The 15457-nt window shown below is 38.6% G+C and overlaps 1 protein-coding gene across 1 annotated transcript; it reads left to right on the top strand.

The window, feature by feature from the left end:
- Nucleotides 1-5426: 5426 nt before the first annotated feature.
- Nucleotides 5427-15251, top strand: LOC144088229 (extracellular serine/threonine protein kinase FAM20C-like). The gene is made up of 11 exons (XM_077618551.1): nt 5427-5474; nt 6217-6687; nt 7424-7602; nt 9795-9873; nt 9944-10036; nt 10935-11050; nt 11141-11321; nt 12740-12849; nt 12999-13080; nt 14614-14673; nt 14993-15251. The coding sequence occupies exons 2-11, from the start codon at nt 6218-6220 to the stop codon at nt 15249-15251; spliced, it is 1629 nt and encodes a 542-aa protein (XP_077474677.1). The 5' UTR covers nt 5427-5474; nt 6217.
- Nucleotides 15252-15457: the final 206 nt, after the last annotated feature.

Here is a 15457-nt window from a genome sequence, read left to right as displayed (position 1 = left end):
CCAAAAGGGAAGGAGTCTTTTTTTCTCCATCAATGACGCGAAACGACGTCCAGGCTATTTTACAAATTGACTTTCTAAAATGGTTCTTTCTTTTCTTTTTGTTCTCATTCAATTTGATACTTTGTCCAATGTTTTATTGATAATATTAGTTTGTGCAAATGGTGTGCCGTCATCTTGTGTTGATATAGGATAATTAAAAACATTTTTTTAAAGGTAAAAACAGAACATTTACCCTGGCTGGCTATTTTTCACTCAACTTTCTACCTCTTAAAAACCCATTTTGTTGAATTTTGCGACATAGCCAACTTAAACCCACGACAAGAAGGTGATAAAGTTCTTGGGGTTCTTTTTACAAAATTTAGGATATTTGAGTCGAAAAAAATTGTGTGGGGCAATTTGAGATGGAGTCGAGGAAGAGATATGGAAGCCAATAGGAAAATACATAGGTGTAATGGTATAAAAGTGAGAAAATGGTCAAAGAGAAGTAGTTAATAGTTTCCTACGCGTGAAATGGATGCTAGCTAGATGAGCTGTAAGAGAGTACATCAGGCAAACATTACTCTTTGATACACAAAGAGGAATGCTGGTTAGTGACACTTTCAGTTTTTATATGCGCAAACACGTTTTCATGTCATATACTACATCTTATTATGTTCACTGTATGCCCATGTTCAAAGTGGTCATTGTATGCCAAACACTGAAAAGATCATTTACAATGTGTCCTTTTGTTATCTTTTCTGATTAAAAAAATAACTGCATGAGGTCTAATTCTCCTTGCCTTTCCATTTTTGCTTCCTCCTAATGTGCTGACTGCTAACTGTTACTCATCTTAAGATCAGAGTGGGGTTTTCATGTGGAAAGAGATTTTGATTGTTTTGCAAGCTGTCACCTTGTAAATAATGAGATGTAGCGCGATCAGTAGCACAGGGGATGGGCGGAAGTGGTATGGAAATGAAGAATAGTCTACGAATACAGGACATCTGGATTGTAATTGGTCCAATATGTTCGATGATGACAAAGGCGGGTTTACATATAACTGCGATGTCGAACACAATGCTCGCACCACACTACTTAGTATTCCACATCGGTTTCCTCTTACTCTCTGTCTGTCTTTGCTCCTCCTGCATCGTTTTCCTTCCTTCTTTTCCCTCTTCTCTATTAGCATTGTGCCTACTTTACATCATTTCTTCCTATTTCTCAAACCTGTTTTACATCACCGCTTTGCTGTTCATTCTTTATCTTTTGTCTCTCAACCTTACACCTCTCGCCTTACTCTCTCGTTACAAATGAAATATTCATGGACATCCATACTGCGAGTGCCCAACCCAAAGGAATTAAGGCGTTCAGAAAGATTCAGGCTTTGAGAGCAGCGAGAGAAAGATGGTATGGCACTGGTCTGGAAAGGAAAATGGTGAAAAGATGAAAGGAAAATATCATGGCAGTTGGCAAATTCTCCATATGGACACGTAACTCAAATTTCCACTAGGCACTATCTTAGTTCATCATTTGTTTTTTGTTAGTTGTTGTTTTTTTAAACCAATTTATTGTTCTTGTTTTTTAATACTCTTTTAAAGGTGGGTGGTGATGGTTTGCAAAACGCCCAAAGCAAGCCAAATCAATAAAAGGTGACCTGTAGTGCCCGGTGGATGAGCAGTTGGCGCCTCGGCCTCACAGTTCTGAGATTGAGGGTTCGATCCCATGTCTGGACCTTCCTTTGTGGAGTTTGTATATTCTCCCCGGGCTTGCGTGGGTTTTTCTAGGTACTTCGGTTTCCTCCCACATCCCAGAAAACATGCACACTAGGCTGGTGGAATACTATAAATTGCCCCTATCTATGGGTGTGAACATGAATTGTTACGATCGCACCGCGTCGTCGTGGCACGATCGGGAATGGATTCGGACCCAGGCGCGGGGAAGTAGGATTTGACGAGGTATTAGCTTCAAGGCAACATCTTTAATAACTCAGAAGGGATCTTACAACACAACGAGGACTTGTGAAACGAAAGCGATACCAATACGGAAACAGGAGAACGAGAGGTATCGAGGAGAAAGGTAGCGTGGCTGCATGGCTACTGAATCCACGCAGTGACTTCCAGGAACATGCAGGAATTGTGCAGGAGCTTGCAGGAACGATCCGACAATGATAATAGAACTAATTGGTGTTTAAATACTAACTCAGGAAATCATCAACAGATTGATTCCAGCTGCTCTGCCTCTACGGCAGGCCAGGAGGGACAAAACGGGGCGCTCCTGACATGAATGGTTGCCTGTCTTCGATTCTTCCCTGCGATTGGCTAGCCAATGAATCAGGGTGTCCTCCGCCTGGTGCCCATAGTTGGCTGGGTTTGGCTCTTGCACCCGCCGAATATTGTGAGGATAAGCAGTACAGACAATGGATGAATAATAAAAACACAGGAAGTACACACTGGTTACAACCCTAAGTAACACTGAAGTTTTTTTTCCATAATATTTAAACTCATTGCATGCCATTGATGATGAAAGACGTCAATATGATTCAAACGGAGAGGGTTGGCTTGAATGCTCATCTTTCCACGCCATTGACAGCATTAAAGGCCCAATCTAATTTAACATTTGTTCATTTGCCCCTTCTACAATTCCCATTGCAGCGCAATTCCTAATAGCTCAAGGTCTTCTGCTTTCCTGTCTAAAAGGCACATGTAATGGTGATGTATTATGTGCTTGTGCCAAACAGACAAGCAAATTTTTGCCTTTGTGACATATTCAAATGTAAGTTCTTGGCTGAGGAAAGGAAATTACAGAGGAAAAACTTTCACCTGAGCTCAACAATAACAAATGACTACATGTAGAATGTCATTCACATAGAGAATATATGAGAAGGAAGAATGCAGGAGAAACAATTTCTGACCTCATACAAAGCAAAAAGGTACACACTCGCCAAATTCAGATGTCATGGTTGAATGAGTTTGTGTTATTATCCTTGGTATATATTTTGGCAGTGCATGATTAAATTAGGTCTTGGTTGTTTCCACGCAACCTACATTAAACAGTTGTGTAAGGAGCAAAGCCTCCAGATTTTGACTATTAGGGTGTATACTTAAAAGACTATGAGTGTGTTAGATAACACTACATATTAAAATGATTAATTACCAATTAAAAATTATGTCTAATGAGAAAATAAATCTATCACCTCTCTAATGAAAAATGTGTTTGTAGATAAAATGCTACCTATTGAAAAAATGCTACAGGAGTCTTGCATTGATGGAATTTTAATTAGAATTTAAAGATTCATTATTGAAACATGCAAAAAAAATCATTTCTTTCTTATTTTACAGTAGGGTTGAGAAAACATATCGATATGGTTTTCCCATACTTTGCATCCCAATAGTATATCTGTATGTTCCTACCAAGAATATTGTCTATTTTAATTCACTGACTGCCATAGAGGGCATAGGTAGACACTTAATTCTTCTTGGCTGGGAGGGGGCTAATGGACACATTTTCCCAGTCCAAATGAACTAGACATTTAGCAGCGTCAATAGCATTGAAAAATGAGCATTCAAGGCCAGTTATCCCAGTTTAAATGAAACAAGCCTCTATTGTTGTCAATAGAAGGCAATAATTTAACGAAGTCATTTGTTTCAAAGAATTTGATTATAAAAGTGTCGCTCTGTTTGCTTACAGAAATATGACGCTGACATATTCACATAATCGATGAAAAGGTTTTTTGACTGAGTGTGAGCTAGACACCCCCACAACTATTTTGCTATTTAGTAAGAGCTTGTTTTTCTCAGTTTTCTCTGTTTTATTGTAGAAAATTGTAGATCAAATCCCTCACCTTTGTATAGATAATTGTTGCATCAACATATTGTGGGATAATCGTTATCGTAAACCTTGTCTCAAAAATTGCATTGTCCTGTGTCTATTTTCCGAAATAATATTTAAATTTTTGAGGTTATTATTGATTCTTTTTATATGTGTTGCAGCTGTAGCTGCAGTAAAGGTTTTATAGACATAAAATACTTGTTGAGGGTTGGATTGATTCAGACGTAGCACTACTGAAGGCCCAGGTGTGAAATGCATGGCCCGCCACTGTCCTGTAGGGTACCCTGAGGTCATTTTCACCCATATTGTAGAGCACATATTGAAAAAAAACTGTTTGAGTTTACACTCTGAGTGGGTAATACTGTAAAATGTGCTGCAGATTTAATTACTGTTCCATATTCTTCTGTGACCCGCAACAACACTCATTATACATTCAGACCCAAAGCAGTTTGCTAGTAATTAACGGAAAGAAAGAGTAGTTGGTTAGGTGGCAGCATACATACACTTATAAACCTTCAAATCTAGAAAGGTTCAAAGCCATAAAATAAAAGAATCATAATGTCATTATTGTACACTACAAAAGATTTTCATTAGAAAAAAAGGAAAATATTCGAATGAAATTATCTTGGCAAAGTATTGCTCCGATACCATTTTTGGCTCCTGATACCGATTCCAAAAATCCATTGAGTGGTATTGGCTGATTCCATACTGTACCTCAAATCATCTAATAAAAAGAAATCTTTTAATACTAAATTACTGCATGTTTACTTGAATGTAATGTAATCGCTGTAATGGCTTGGTTGATGATGATAGATGTCCATTTGAAAAGAGAAGGCTGGCAGCGAATGGACGGTCATCTGCGTCCACCCACCACTTTAAATGGATCGAATGTCTAAAAGTGATGAACTCATTGAATTCACAAGAGAAGGATGATTTGATGCCACAAGATTGGAAATCTTGCATCATCTAGGGAAGGGTGACAAAACTTCTTTTTTTTATAGTGGTATGCAAAAATCTTGGGTAGGGTGACCACCAGTTGGAAACATTTTGTGCATATTGCACAGCATTGGGTCTAATTTCTTCTCTCCAATACCAATGACGACATTTTTTTGATACTGGTAGGTATCTGTGCAACACGAATCATTATTGTCTTGAAATCGATAACATTTACAAGTCAATATTTGGATTCTAAATAACACCAAATTTACTGTGTTACTTCATTAGATAACAAGCAAAGGGATTTTTCTATGTTAACTTTGGACATTGGAGATTGGACTGTTTTCTGTTGGTTTTCAAAAATGTTTTGACCTAGTATAGAGCGGAACAATGTGAGGATACTATTGCTTTTGGGGGGGAAAAAGCAAAAACACTTCACTGCTTTGGAAAATGTTGTTAATATGACGTCAGGGGCAAATTGTTACTTTCTGCAGCACCTGCCTGTGTGGTTGTGTTTATCACTCTATTCGTTGACAGACAGGCTTAAAGATCAGTTTTGTGCAGGTCACAATGACACGGGTCAATACGACATGTCTCTTCTGTTTGAATTGAAGTTGCCATTACAAACAAACACATGACTGCGCACCACAGTACAACCAGGCATCCATCTCATTAGCCGAGGAAGTAAGAACAGAGTGTGGGAGAAGAAATAAAGGTCTTGAAGGGAAAGAGATGTGAGTAATTTCTTCTGCCTGCCATACCCGGGGGGAATTGGGATCAGCAAGTTCAATAATTTATTGATTTTCTTCAGCAGGCTTTTCAGTATCTCATGTAAATGATTAGCTTTTTTATTTATTTCTTAATTAATCCCCAACTTGTTCATCAACTAGAATCCTGTCAGTATTTACAGTGGATTTACAAGTCTTCTCTGGATGCAATGTAATTAATTTTCCTCTGAATATTAAGTCATTTGTTTGAGCTTATTGTATTGACAAAAGTAAAAGCCAATGGATTAACATTACCATACATTAAAGGCACTATGAATACTATTTAAATTGGGAAACTTTTTGCTCCTGGGCTCAGCCTACTATTTGAAAACTGAATTTATTTTTTACCAGAGCTCTCAGTATTGAATGTACTATACTCAACATTAGAGCTTTCTGGGCAAGTCCACAAGAAATCCAAACCACTGAAATAGATGTGTCGCCATGGCAACAACAGGGACAATTCTCGCAATCAGGTGTTTAAGGTCCACATATTTTGTAATGTTTTTTAAGTACAGTGGTTGAAAATGTTCGACCAATACATACAGAGCTTCCAATTTACAGGAGAAAAAATAAATAGGGGGGGCGTTCAATTACACAACAAGGTAAGAGAAAAAATACTAAATCTTTCATCGTGATTAGGTTTGAAGTAGGCAGGGCTCAAGAGTCCATGCAATTTTCAAGTGCCTGTTCTTTTGCTCTTATTTTCCAGCATGGTGAGACAGAACCTTGGTCCATCTACACGCACTATCTATCTTTGCTTAGCCTTTCTCTCCCTTGCTCTTCATGTCATTCTCGCAATCTTTTGTCTCACGGTGCTCCAAACAGCATGTGTCCTTCCGCACTCATCTTCTTCCTCCTTGAACCCAAGAAAAGATAGCCAGATTGATCAGTCTGTCTCCTCCTCTTCACACAAACTATCAACTAGTTCCCCAGATGACAATTCTTACAAATGGAAAGGGACCGGAATGCCTGGTGCCATTGGCATAGAGAAAAAAAGGATTGGCACTGGAAAAGGAAATCGAGTCGTTGAGGAGGCCTTAAAGCTGGAGGCACTTTTCAAGCATCCGCTGTATAACCTGCCAGAAGCAGAGCTGCTAGAGGATGACTGGCTATTAAGAGTCAAGAAAAATGAGCACATTGGTGATTACAAGGAACGAGGCATCAATAGTGACTCTCACTGGTGAGTGCAGTTTGGAAAATGTTCATCTGTTCTGACAAATTGGCATCACATGACAGTAAAACAATGGACTGAAAGTTTTGCCGTTATGTAACCACCTCCATGTATTTTTATCCCTTAATCAAACATTACCACTTTTATCTTTCAAATGGCAAACAGTTAGGGTCCATTTAACACATGTTCAAGTCCATTTATTAAATAAAACCAAAAAAACTAATACAACTTTTACCAATTTTGTCATACGCAGCTGAGTATGATGACAATTAGGCTTTTGTCGAGTCAATGATGATGACAAAGCCTATGTACGATTATTATTATTATTATTATTATTATTATTATTATTATTATTATTATTAATGTTTATATAATGGTAGGTCATTGGTGTCTTTCATTTGCCTTTTTTCTACATTTTGTTGCATTTGTTTGTGTTCTCTGCAGCTCTCCCAAATGATTTTGTTTATCGATTTTCTAGTTTTCAGTTTCACAATTTTCCTTTTTTTAGTCGTCAAATGCCTCAGGGGCCAGACAAAACAAACAAACAAAAATTAAAATATCATAAATCAAGACAAATAAAAGAATGACACTCATATAGTTACTTTTAGCCACATTTGATAAAAACCATGGATAAGGTTGGAACAGAGACCAGGATCCATGCAGCCCTTTGTGGAAAAATTGCCCAACTCTCAGGTAAGGTAATACAATATTTGCAATGCCTCACGGTCTAATCTCTCCCCTATAGGCTGAGTTCGAGTCAAGAAGAAGGCTATGACAAAGTCTTCTGGACAAGCGACACAGAGACACACCCGCCTTGGTTGCGGTTCCACTTGGGTATAACTCGCCACGAACTGTACAAGAGAAAGGACCTCTCTGTGTCAAAGCTGACTCATTACTTGGCAACGCAACGCATACTTGGTGCAGGTGAGAAAATAAATGGTACAGTAATAACAGTTGAGAGGGCAGACTAAGCGGCATAGTGGAAACAGGATTATAGTATATGTTGTATTTTGTCCACATTGTGAATTGGATATTTGAAAGATAAGAAAACATAGTGCAAAATCGTGACCGGACATTTCGTCGACGGACACTTTGTCGCCGGACGCTTCGTCCCTGGACGGTTCGTCGAACGGACGCTTTGTCGCTGGACAGTTCGTCGACCGGACACTTCGTCGACGGACAATTCGTCGCCAGACACTTCGTTGCCAGACAGTTCGCCTAACCTAAACCACTATTAAGAAGACAAAGGAAATTCACATATTCTTTGTCGTCTTCCTTCTTTTTTTTTGCTTGGTATTCCCATAGGTATCATGTATACAGACTAGATTTCCGATGCGCGTTGTGAGGCAACGGAGCTAGACGTCGTCGCTTGTCGGCCATTTTAAGAACAGGCCCATTCGCCCCTATTAATAGAGTCAATAGAATTTGTTCTTTGAAAGGACAATAGATTGCTTGATTTAAAATCAAACGTTTGCGTCTATATCAAAGTCAGAGATGCAGTATTTTTGGCATACTTCATAACAAATATCAGCATCCAGTCAGAATCGTAGCCACATCAATTCGCGATTAAAAACAAAACAGTTAATAGTAATTTAGTGAAGTCACTCAGGGCCCCCCGAGGAACCGTTTTGTGCGTAGTGTGTTTAGAGACGAGCACATTTAGCGCTTGCACACGCCCAAATAATAATGTGTTTGTGTTGTCGAGCAAGTTTTTGCTGTTTTATTTTCTTTAATAAAGAATATGTGAATTTCCTTTGTCTTCTTTAATAGTGGTTAAGGTCAGTGGTTAAGGTTAGGCGAACTATCTGGCGACCAATTGTCCGTCGACGAAGTGTCCGGTCGACGAACTGTCCGGCGACGAAGCATCTGTTCGACGAACCGTCCGGGGACGAAGTATCCGGCGACGAAATGTCCGGGTACCGCGCAAAATCGCTCACCTTAATGCTTGAATTTATGTGTTATTTTAAAAATGACAGAGCATCAGGTAACGTTCATGCAATCAAAGTTTTAAAGCCCTTATCACCATTCAGTATTAATTATTTAGTTGTCTTTTCGATTTTTAGCCAACAGACATCATTGTGTAATTCACTTGAGAAAGCTGCATTGCTCAACAAGGCAAGAATAAATGTAGTAATTGATATAGCTGTTAACCATGATGGTCCCACTAGTGCTTAGTTTTCATCTAATTATGATAATTCACTTTCTTCTTAGTTAAACAGAAACAACATGCCTCTCAGTTCATTTTTACTGAACTCAATTTTTAGAATTAACTTTAGTCTTTGAGAGCCCAAGGCAAGGAAATTACAGTTTTGTAACTGAATAGGGATCGTAAACTGTGCCAAAGTTTACATTCAGAGCAAGACATTCATAGGAGATTTTTCATTTTAAAAAAAGAACCTTAATACATGCAGTCAAAGGTTTTGACACATTTAAAAGACGTCTGATCTTTGTCACATCACTAAATACATGTACCTTTAGTCACTTATACTATTTAAATCCTAAAAGCCTTTTAAATAATTTTGCATTGTATCATCTGGGGGGAAAAATCAAAGAATTGTCATGGATAATGTGGAATATCGCTAACATTGCAAAGTGTAGATGAACATTTATTCATTCATTCCTTTTCTGAACCGCTTTATCCTCACTAGGGCTGCGGGGGGTGCTGGAGCCTATCCCAGCTGACTTCGGGCCACAGGCAGGGGGCACCCTGAATCGGTGGCCAGCCGATCGCATGGGTAGATAAACATCTCAGGTAAATATCCTGACTTGGTACATTCTGGAATAGGTCATTCATAAAGAACATTGTTTTGTGTTTATTGGTTTTAAGGCAGCATAATCAGACTTCCAGCACAGTGCAGAATACAGTAAATTATATTAATTCATTCGTTTTCCGTATCGCTTATCCTCACAAAAGTCGTGGAGGGTGCTGGAATCCATCCCACCTGCACCGGGCGACGTACACCCAGAATTGGTGGTCTGAATCCGTGATTTATTGCAATCATGTCAAACTGTGCAGTAGTTGATTAGAAAAATGTGGCAATTGAATGAGTGAGATTGCATTTTTCCAATTTCTGTATAAAAGGTACAAATTCATTTTTTTTAATTGTATCTTTCAGTTCAAAAGCCAGGGGGTACACAGCTCAAACTCCTGATGTCATTTCCAAACCACGGACAAGCTTTGCTCAAACCAAGAAAGTAAGATCGATGTATCAAGATGCTAATGCTATCCTACATTCAATTCAGCACCAGTGTCTTTCTTATCTAGGCAAGCCAGAGACGAAGAAACAGATGTGGACCTCTTTTACTTCTCTGACTTTGAAAGACACAATGCAGAAATCTCCGCATTTCATCTTGACAGGTATCAAGAAACAGCTTCTCTGTAAAGTTCAACTGTATCATGAAATGAAAAGAAAATAACTTGAGAAATTTCCCCACACTTGAGGCCATTCTGCAAAGTCAGAGCGCTTAATTTTCCATGTTCTTGCTCCCGTTGATTCTTATTCCCGTAACATCTCAATCACGGTAAGAATAAAATTTGGATTCCCACCCCATGAATGTAAGATTTCCTGAAATAATTCATACTCTGGCCCGCCGCATCATTTTGTGTGGCCCGGGAAAGTAAATAATGAGTGCCGACTTTCTGTTTTAGGATCAAATTCAAATGAAAAGTATAGATGTATATTAAGTTTCCGGATTTTCCCCCTTTTAAAACAATAATTGTCATTTTTTAATCTTTTTTTTCTGTGTTTTAGTTCAAAAATCATTTTGTAAAATCTAAAAATATATAAAAATATTTTCTGTTTTCCTCTTTAATATGGAACATAATTTTAAAAAAATGGTTTCCTTTTGAAATGATAACCAATTATTAAATAAATAAAGAGAAAAAAGCTCAAATAAACATTGTTTTAGATCTATAAAAAACTGAATATTCAGGCCCTTTAATCCAGTTCTTTTAATCAATTTATTAAAATAAAATCTAAATATTATATCTAAAATGGTCCGGTCCACGTGAACTCAAGTTGACGTTAAAGACGTCCGACACCCTTGCTCTAATGCGAGGTATATAAACATACCTAATAAATGCTGAGCTTTGTCAGTGGCCCAGAAAAAAAGGTCAATCGCAGGAGGGGGACTCCTTGAAAAGTAAATCTTGGAGCAAATACATTTGAACATCCCTGCTGTAACCTAAGTGTTCTGGCTCTATGACAATCTGTTCTTTTTTTAAAGAGCTTTTCCTTCTGATCTCTGTGTCTCAGACTGCTGGGCTTCAACAGAATCCCCCCAGTGGTCGGTCGTCTCATCAATCTCACCAGTGAGATCAGAGAGATTACCACTGACCGCAAGCTGTATCGCACCTTCTTCACTTCCCCTGGTATGCTGTCATTGTGGGATATTGTTACTCCACACCATCTCTCATATTATGTCACACCACTAAAATGTGTCTCTATGCGACTCTCCCTAGCGGGGAATGTGTGTTTCTATGGTCAGTGTGACTACTACTGCTCAACAGAACATCCACTGTGCGGCCGACCACACTTATTGGAAGTGTCCTTAGCAGCCATGTTACCTGAACTCAGCCTTGCTCCTCGCAGGTCATGGAGGTCACCATGGAAACGATCGTACAGCCGCACCAAACTTGCCCAGTTAGTGCTCCATATGTGTCACATCATGAATACAATTATCACATTAGCTCACAAATTTACGTATGATTTCAAAAGTGCGAAATCTCGACCTGTTTATTTTTAATTTTTTACTATGTGAACATTTATTCGGTATTGGACACAGTACATTGGTACCTCTATTTATAGATTTTCAGGTTACAAAACACTTTGGATGCAAATTACTGTTCCAAGATACAAAAAAGTTCCCAATTTAGAAAAACTCAGTGTAGCAGCTTTTAAAAGTGTTGATCTTGAGCCCACTTTCTGGTCCTGGCCAGCAAGACAGGCACAGTTTCCACTCACTTCAATCACAACATCCATGCATGGTTTAGCAACGTTGACAATTGTTTACAGTCAAGCGTGCAGTACCCATCAGCTCTTGCACCCGCAAATGCATCATGTCACCAAACACAAGCGAAACTAAAACACACTTCCTGTATCTATTTTTTTTGTAACTGTTGTGCTGGAGTTGGTTTTTATTATTATCTCCTAAGACCTTGCTGACCTCCTATTCAAAGTGGCTCTATGAATCTGTAAGGTTAGCGCGGTGTAGAAGCCATCCAGTTTAGCAAAGGAGCCATTGCGTCAAAGAGTAGTTAGTGAGTCGATATATTACCCTCCTTGTCTCTCTGTGCCCTGCGATCAGCTGGCCACTGATTCAGGGTGTCCCCCGCCTCTGGCCCCTACTCCATGACCGGACGTTTCGTCGAAAGATGTTTGGTCCCTGGACATTTGGTCGACCGGATGTTTGGTCGACCGGACGTTTGGTCAACCGGACGTTTGGTAGAACGGACGTTTGGTAGAACAGATGTTTGGTAGAACGGACGTTTGCTCACCAGGTTCGCTCGCTGTCAAATTATGACAGAGAGTTTACTGTTGATATTTTGATATTAGATATTTAGATATTAAACTCACTCTCTCTCTCTCATGATTATAATTTTTAGAGCTGGTTTCAACAGTAACAACCCGGCGACCAAACATCTGTTCTACCAAACGTCCGTTCTACCAAACCTCCGTTCTACCAAACGTCCGTTCTACCGAACGTCCGTTCTACCAAACGTCCGTTCTACCAAACGTCCGTTCTACCAAACGTCCGTTCTACCAAACGTCCGGTCGACCAAACGTCTTTCGACGAAACGTCCGAGTACCCCCGAAGTCAGCTGGGATAGGCTCCAGCACCCCCCGCGACCCTAAAGAGGATAAAACGGTTCAGAAATTGAATGAATGAGTAAAAACTGACAGAAAATTACAGGCGTGTGCATGACATTACTTTGTTGTAAGTTGTAAGATCTATCATAGAAATTATTAGTAATAACAATTGGTGCTCTGTTTAATGACTGAAACTTCTGTTTATGAATTCAACAGCTTAATGTTTAATGTTGAGGACTCTATTGTGCCAGGTGGGAAAAAGACCCCACCTACTGTGACACTGTCAAGCAAACTGCTCCATACAACAATGGCACCAGACTGGTGGATGTCATAGACATGGCTATATTGGACTTCCTCATGAGTAAGTCTCTACTTTCTAAATAAAACCCAAAATTCAAGGAGGGTGAGTCATGTAGGAATGACTAAACTCGACATGGCATGAATTAAGTGTAAAGTTTATCTTAAGTACAGCATCTTGCAGAGTTTGAGTAGCTGCATTTTATTTCCAAGGCAACATGGACAGACATCACTATGAGACATTTGAGAAATTTGGCAATGAATCATTCCTGCTGCATCTCGATAATGGACGAGCGTAAGTAGACAAAAACTTTATAAATGATTGAACGGAATATATGCATGTTCAATTTGTACCATTAGATAAAATAAAATAAAACAGATACAACTTATTTAAGGATTTTTCTATTTTCAATGCTAGGGTAAAATGTTATGATCACAATAATTCCTGCCTTTTGAAGTATTTCCAAGAGCAGATAAACAGGCATTTTCATAGGGTATGCCCTTATTTAGACTGAATAACCATGACCCGTGCTAATCAACTCAAGATGACTGCCCGCTATGCACGGAACTGTAAAAAAAAAAAAAAAAAAAAAAGATTGCTTGTCACCCTACTCAGAATGATGTTAGATGTTCAATTGTGTCATTAAATCATCCTTCTGCTGTGAATTTAAATGAGTTTATCATTAGTAGACACCTAATCTATATGAAGTGTGATGGTAACAATCAGCTGTGGGTATTTGCTGCATGTGCAGTGCCATCAAAGACAGACAATTGGTTAAACAGTGTCTGACTAAGCCATGATAGCAAATACTTGATCTTCAAGTGAGTGTGCAGTGATTTAGGATTTAAAGAAAGGGAGAAAAAAATCTATCAAAAAGACAAATAAAAACAAATTATTAAAAAAGACGTATCGTATTTTCACGATTATACGGCGAATCGTATTTTTAGCCGCAGTGTCAATAACGAGTGCTATTTCTGTATTTTACACACACAAAGGACGCACCGTTATTATAGACGCAGCCAGGCATATATACCAGCTTAAACATACACGCTACACCCACACGCTAAAAACATGTTTTTAAAAAGGCAACGGAAGCAAAACTGAGTTCGGTTGTACTTTATTTAGCCATTTTACAATATACTCACGTCATCATCACCCACAAATCCATCAAAGTTGCTTCGTAAAGCTGTGTTAATGCCGATCGCTAGGCCACAATCCATTCGCAAATAGTAGCTAGCTAGTAGCTAGTGTCCATGCTTCGTAAAGCTGTGTTGATGCCGATCGCCAGGCCACAATCCATTGGGTGCATTGACAAAGAACTATATATCCCAGCAGTCACTGCGCAGTACTTTTTCTACGAGAAAATACCCTATCGACTGATTTCTTTTATTTTATCGTGATAACAATTTTAGTATTGGTCCATATATAAAGCACACTTGATTATAAGGTGCCCTGTCTATTTTGGAGAAAATTTAAGAGTTTTATGTGCGCCTTATAGTCGTGAAAATACGGTACTCCTACAGTTATATTTATGTATATATTTCATCATCATAAATATTTAAAAAGAATTTAGATGTCCACATTGTCCCTTTATTGACTATGAAAAATGTGCTAATATATTAGTCAACTAATTGTGCTAGCCCTAGTTCCCTGCAATTGGCATCCAATCCATTTAGACAGGCAGGAGCCAATAGTCCCAGTCCCATGGTCAATTACAGCAAAATGAGTTGAACATTTGTATGGACTGCCCAACATATTGGCCCTCCAAATGTGCAGTAATATGTTGTATGATTATTCAATGTTACTACTATAACTAATATTTTGCAGTTTTGGACGTCATTCCCAAGACGAGCTATCAATTTTAGCTCCTTTACAGCAGTGCTGCAGGTAAACTTTATTTTACAACCTATGGGTGCAAAAAGGTTTCATTTAATATGTAAATGGCTAACTAATTTGGGACACCTTAGATTTACACTTACTGGAGTTGCATTTAGAAAGGTTTTTATCCTTTACTATCCTGGAGAGTATTTCCAAGAATTCTGGGCTAAAACAAGAGTAAATGAATGAAACCAAATTTGAGCAATGAAATTTATCTACCCTTATTTTAACACTTTACAGAGAAAGTGGTGACATTTATTGTGAGGACAATATATGCTTAAAATTCTAGCTCGTGCTTTCTACTTGCTGTTCTTTTTTATCTGTACAGGATTCGGCGCTCCACCCTCCTTCGCCTTCGTCTCTTGTCCTATCCAGACTTTCGCCTGAGTGATGTCATGCGGCAGTCACTGGCCCAGGATCCTCTTGCAGCTGTTGCTCCCCTCCTGTCCGAAGCACATCTCTCTGCTTTGGACAGACGTTTAGCAACTATCTTGCAGACAGTGGAAACCTGTGAAAAGCAACATGATGATGTTATTCTCAATGATTTAGGAAATTACAAAGGAGATTCACAACAAATAAGCCACTAGCAATATTTGACTTTTTTGTGATTTATCAATGTTAGTTAAGCTATTGGATTTTTAAACACTGTCAAGGCAACCCAAGTCTGTTTGAATGTCAAGTTATTAAGTTTGTTATATACAATAAATGAAATTGAAAAAAAAACTCATTAAAATATCTCCCCTTTCCAAAAAGTTGACCCTGAATTAATTTTCCTGCCATTGACAACGATGGA

This window comes from Stigmatopora argus, chromosome 14, assembly GCF_051989625.1.
Source record: "Stigmatopora argus isolate UIUO_Sarg chromosome 14, RoL_Sarg_1.0, whole genome shotgun sequence".
Lineage (NCBI taxonomy): Eukaryota > Metazoa > Chordata > Actinopteri > Syngnathiformes > Syngnathidae > Stigmatopora > Stigmatopora argus.
This window is presented reverse-complemented; position numbering and strand designations above follow the sequence as displayed.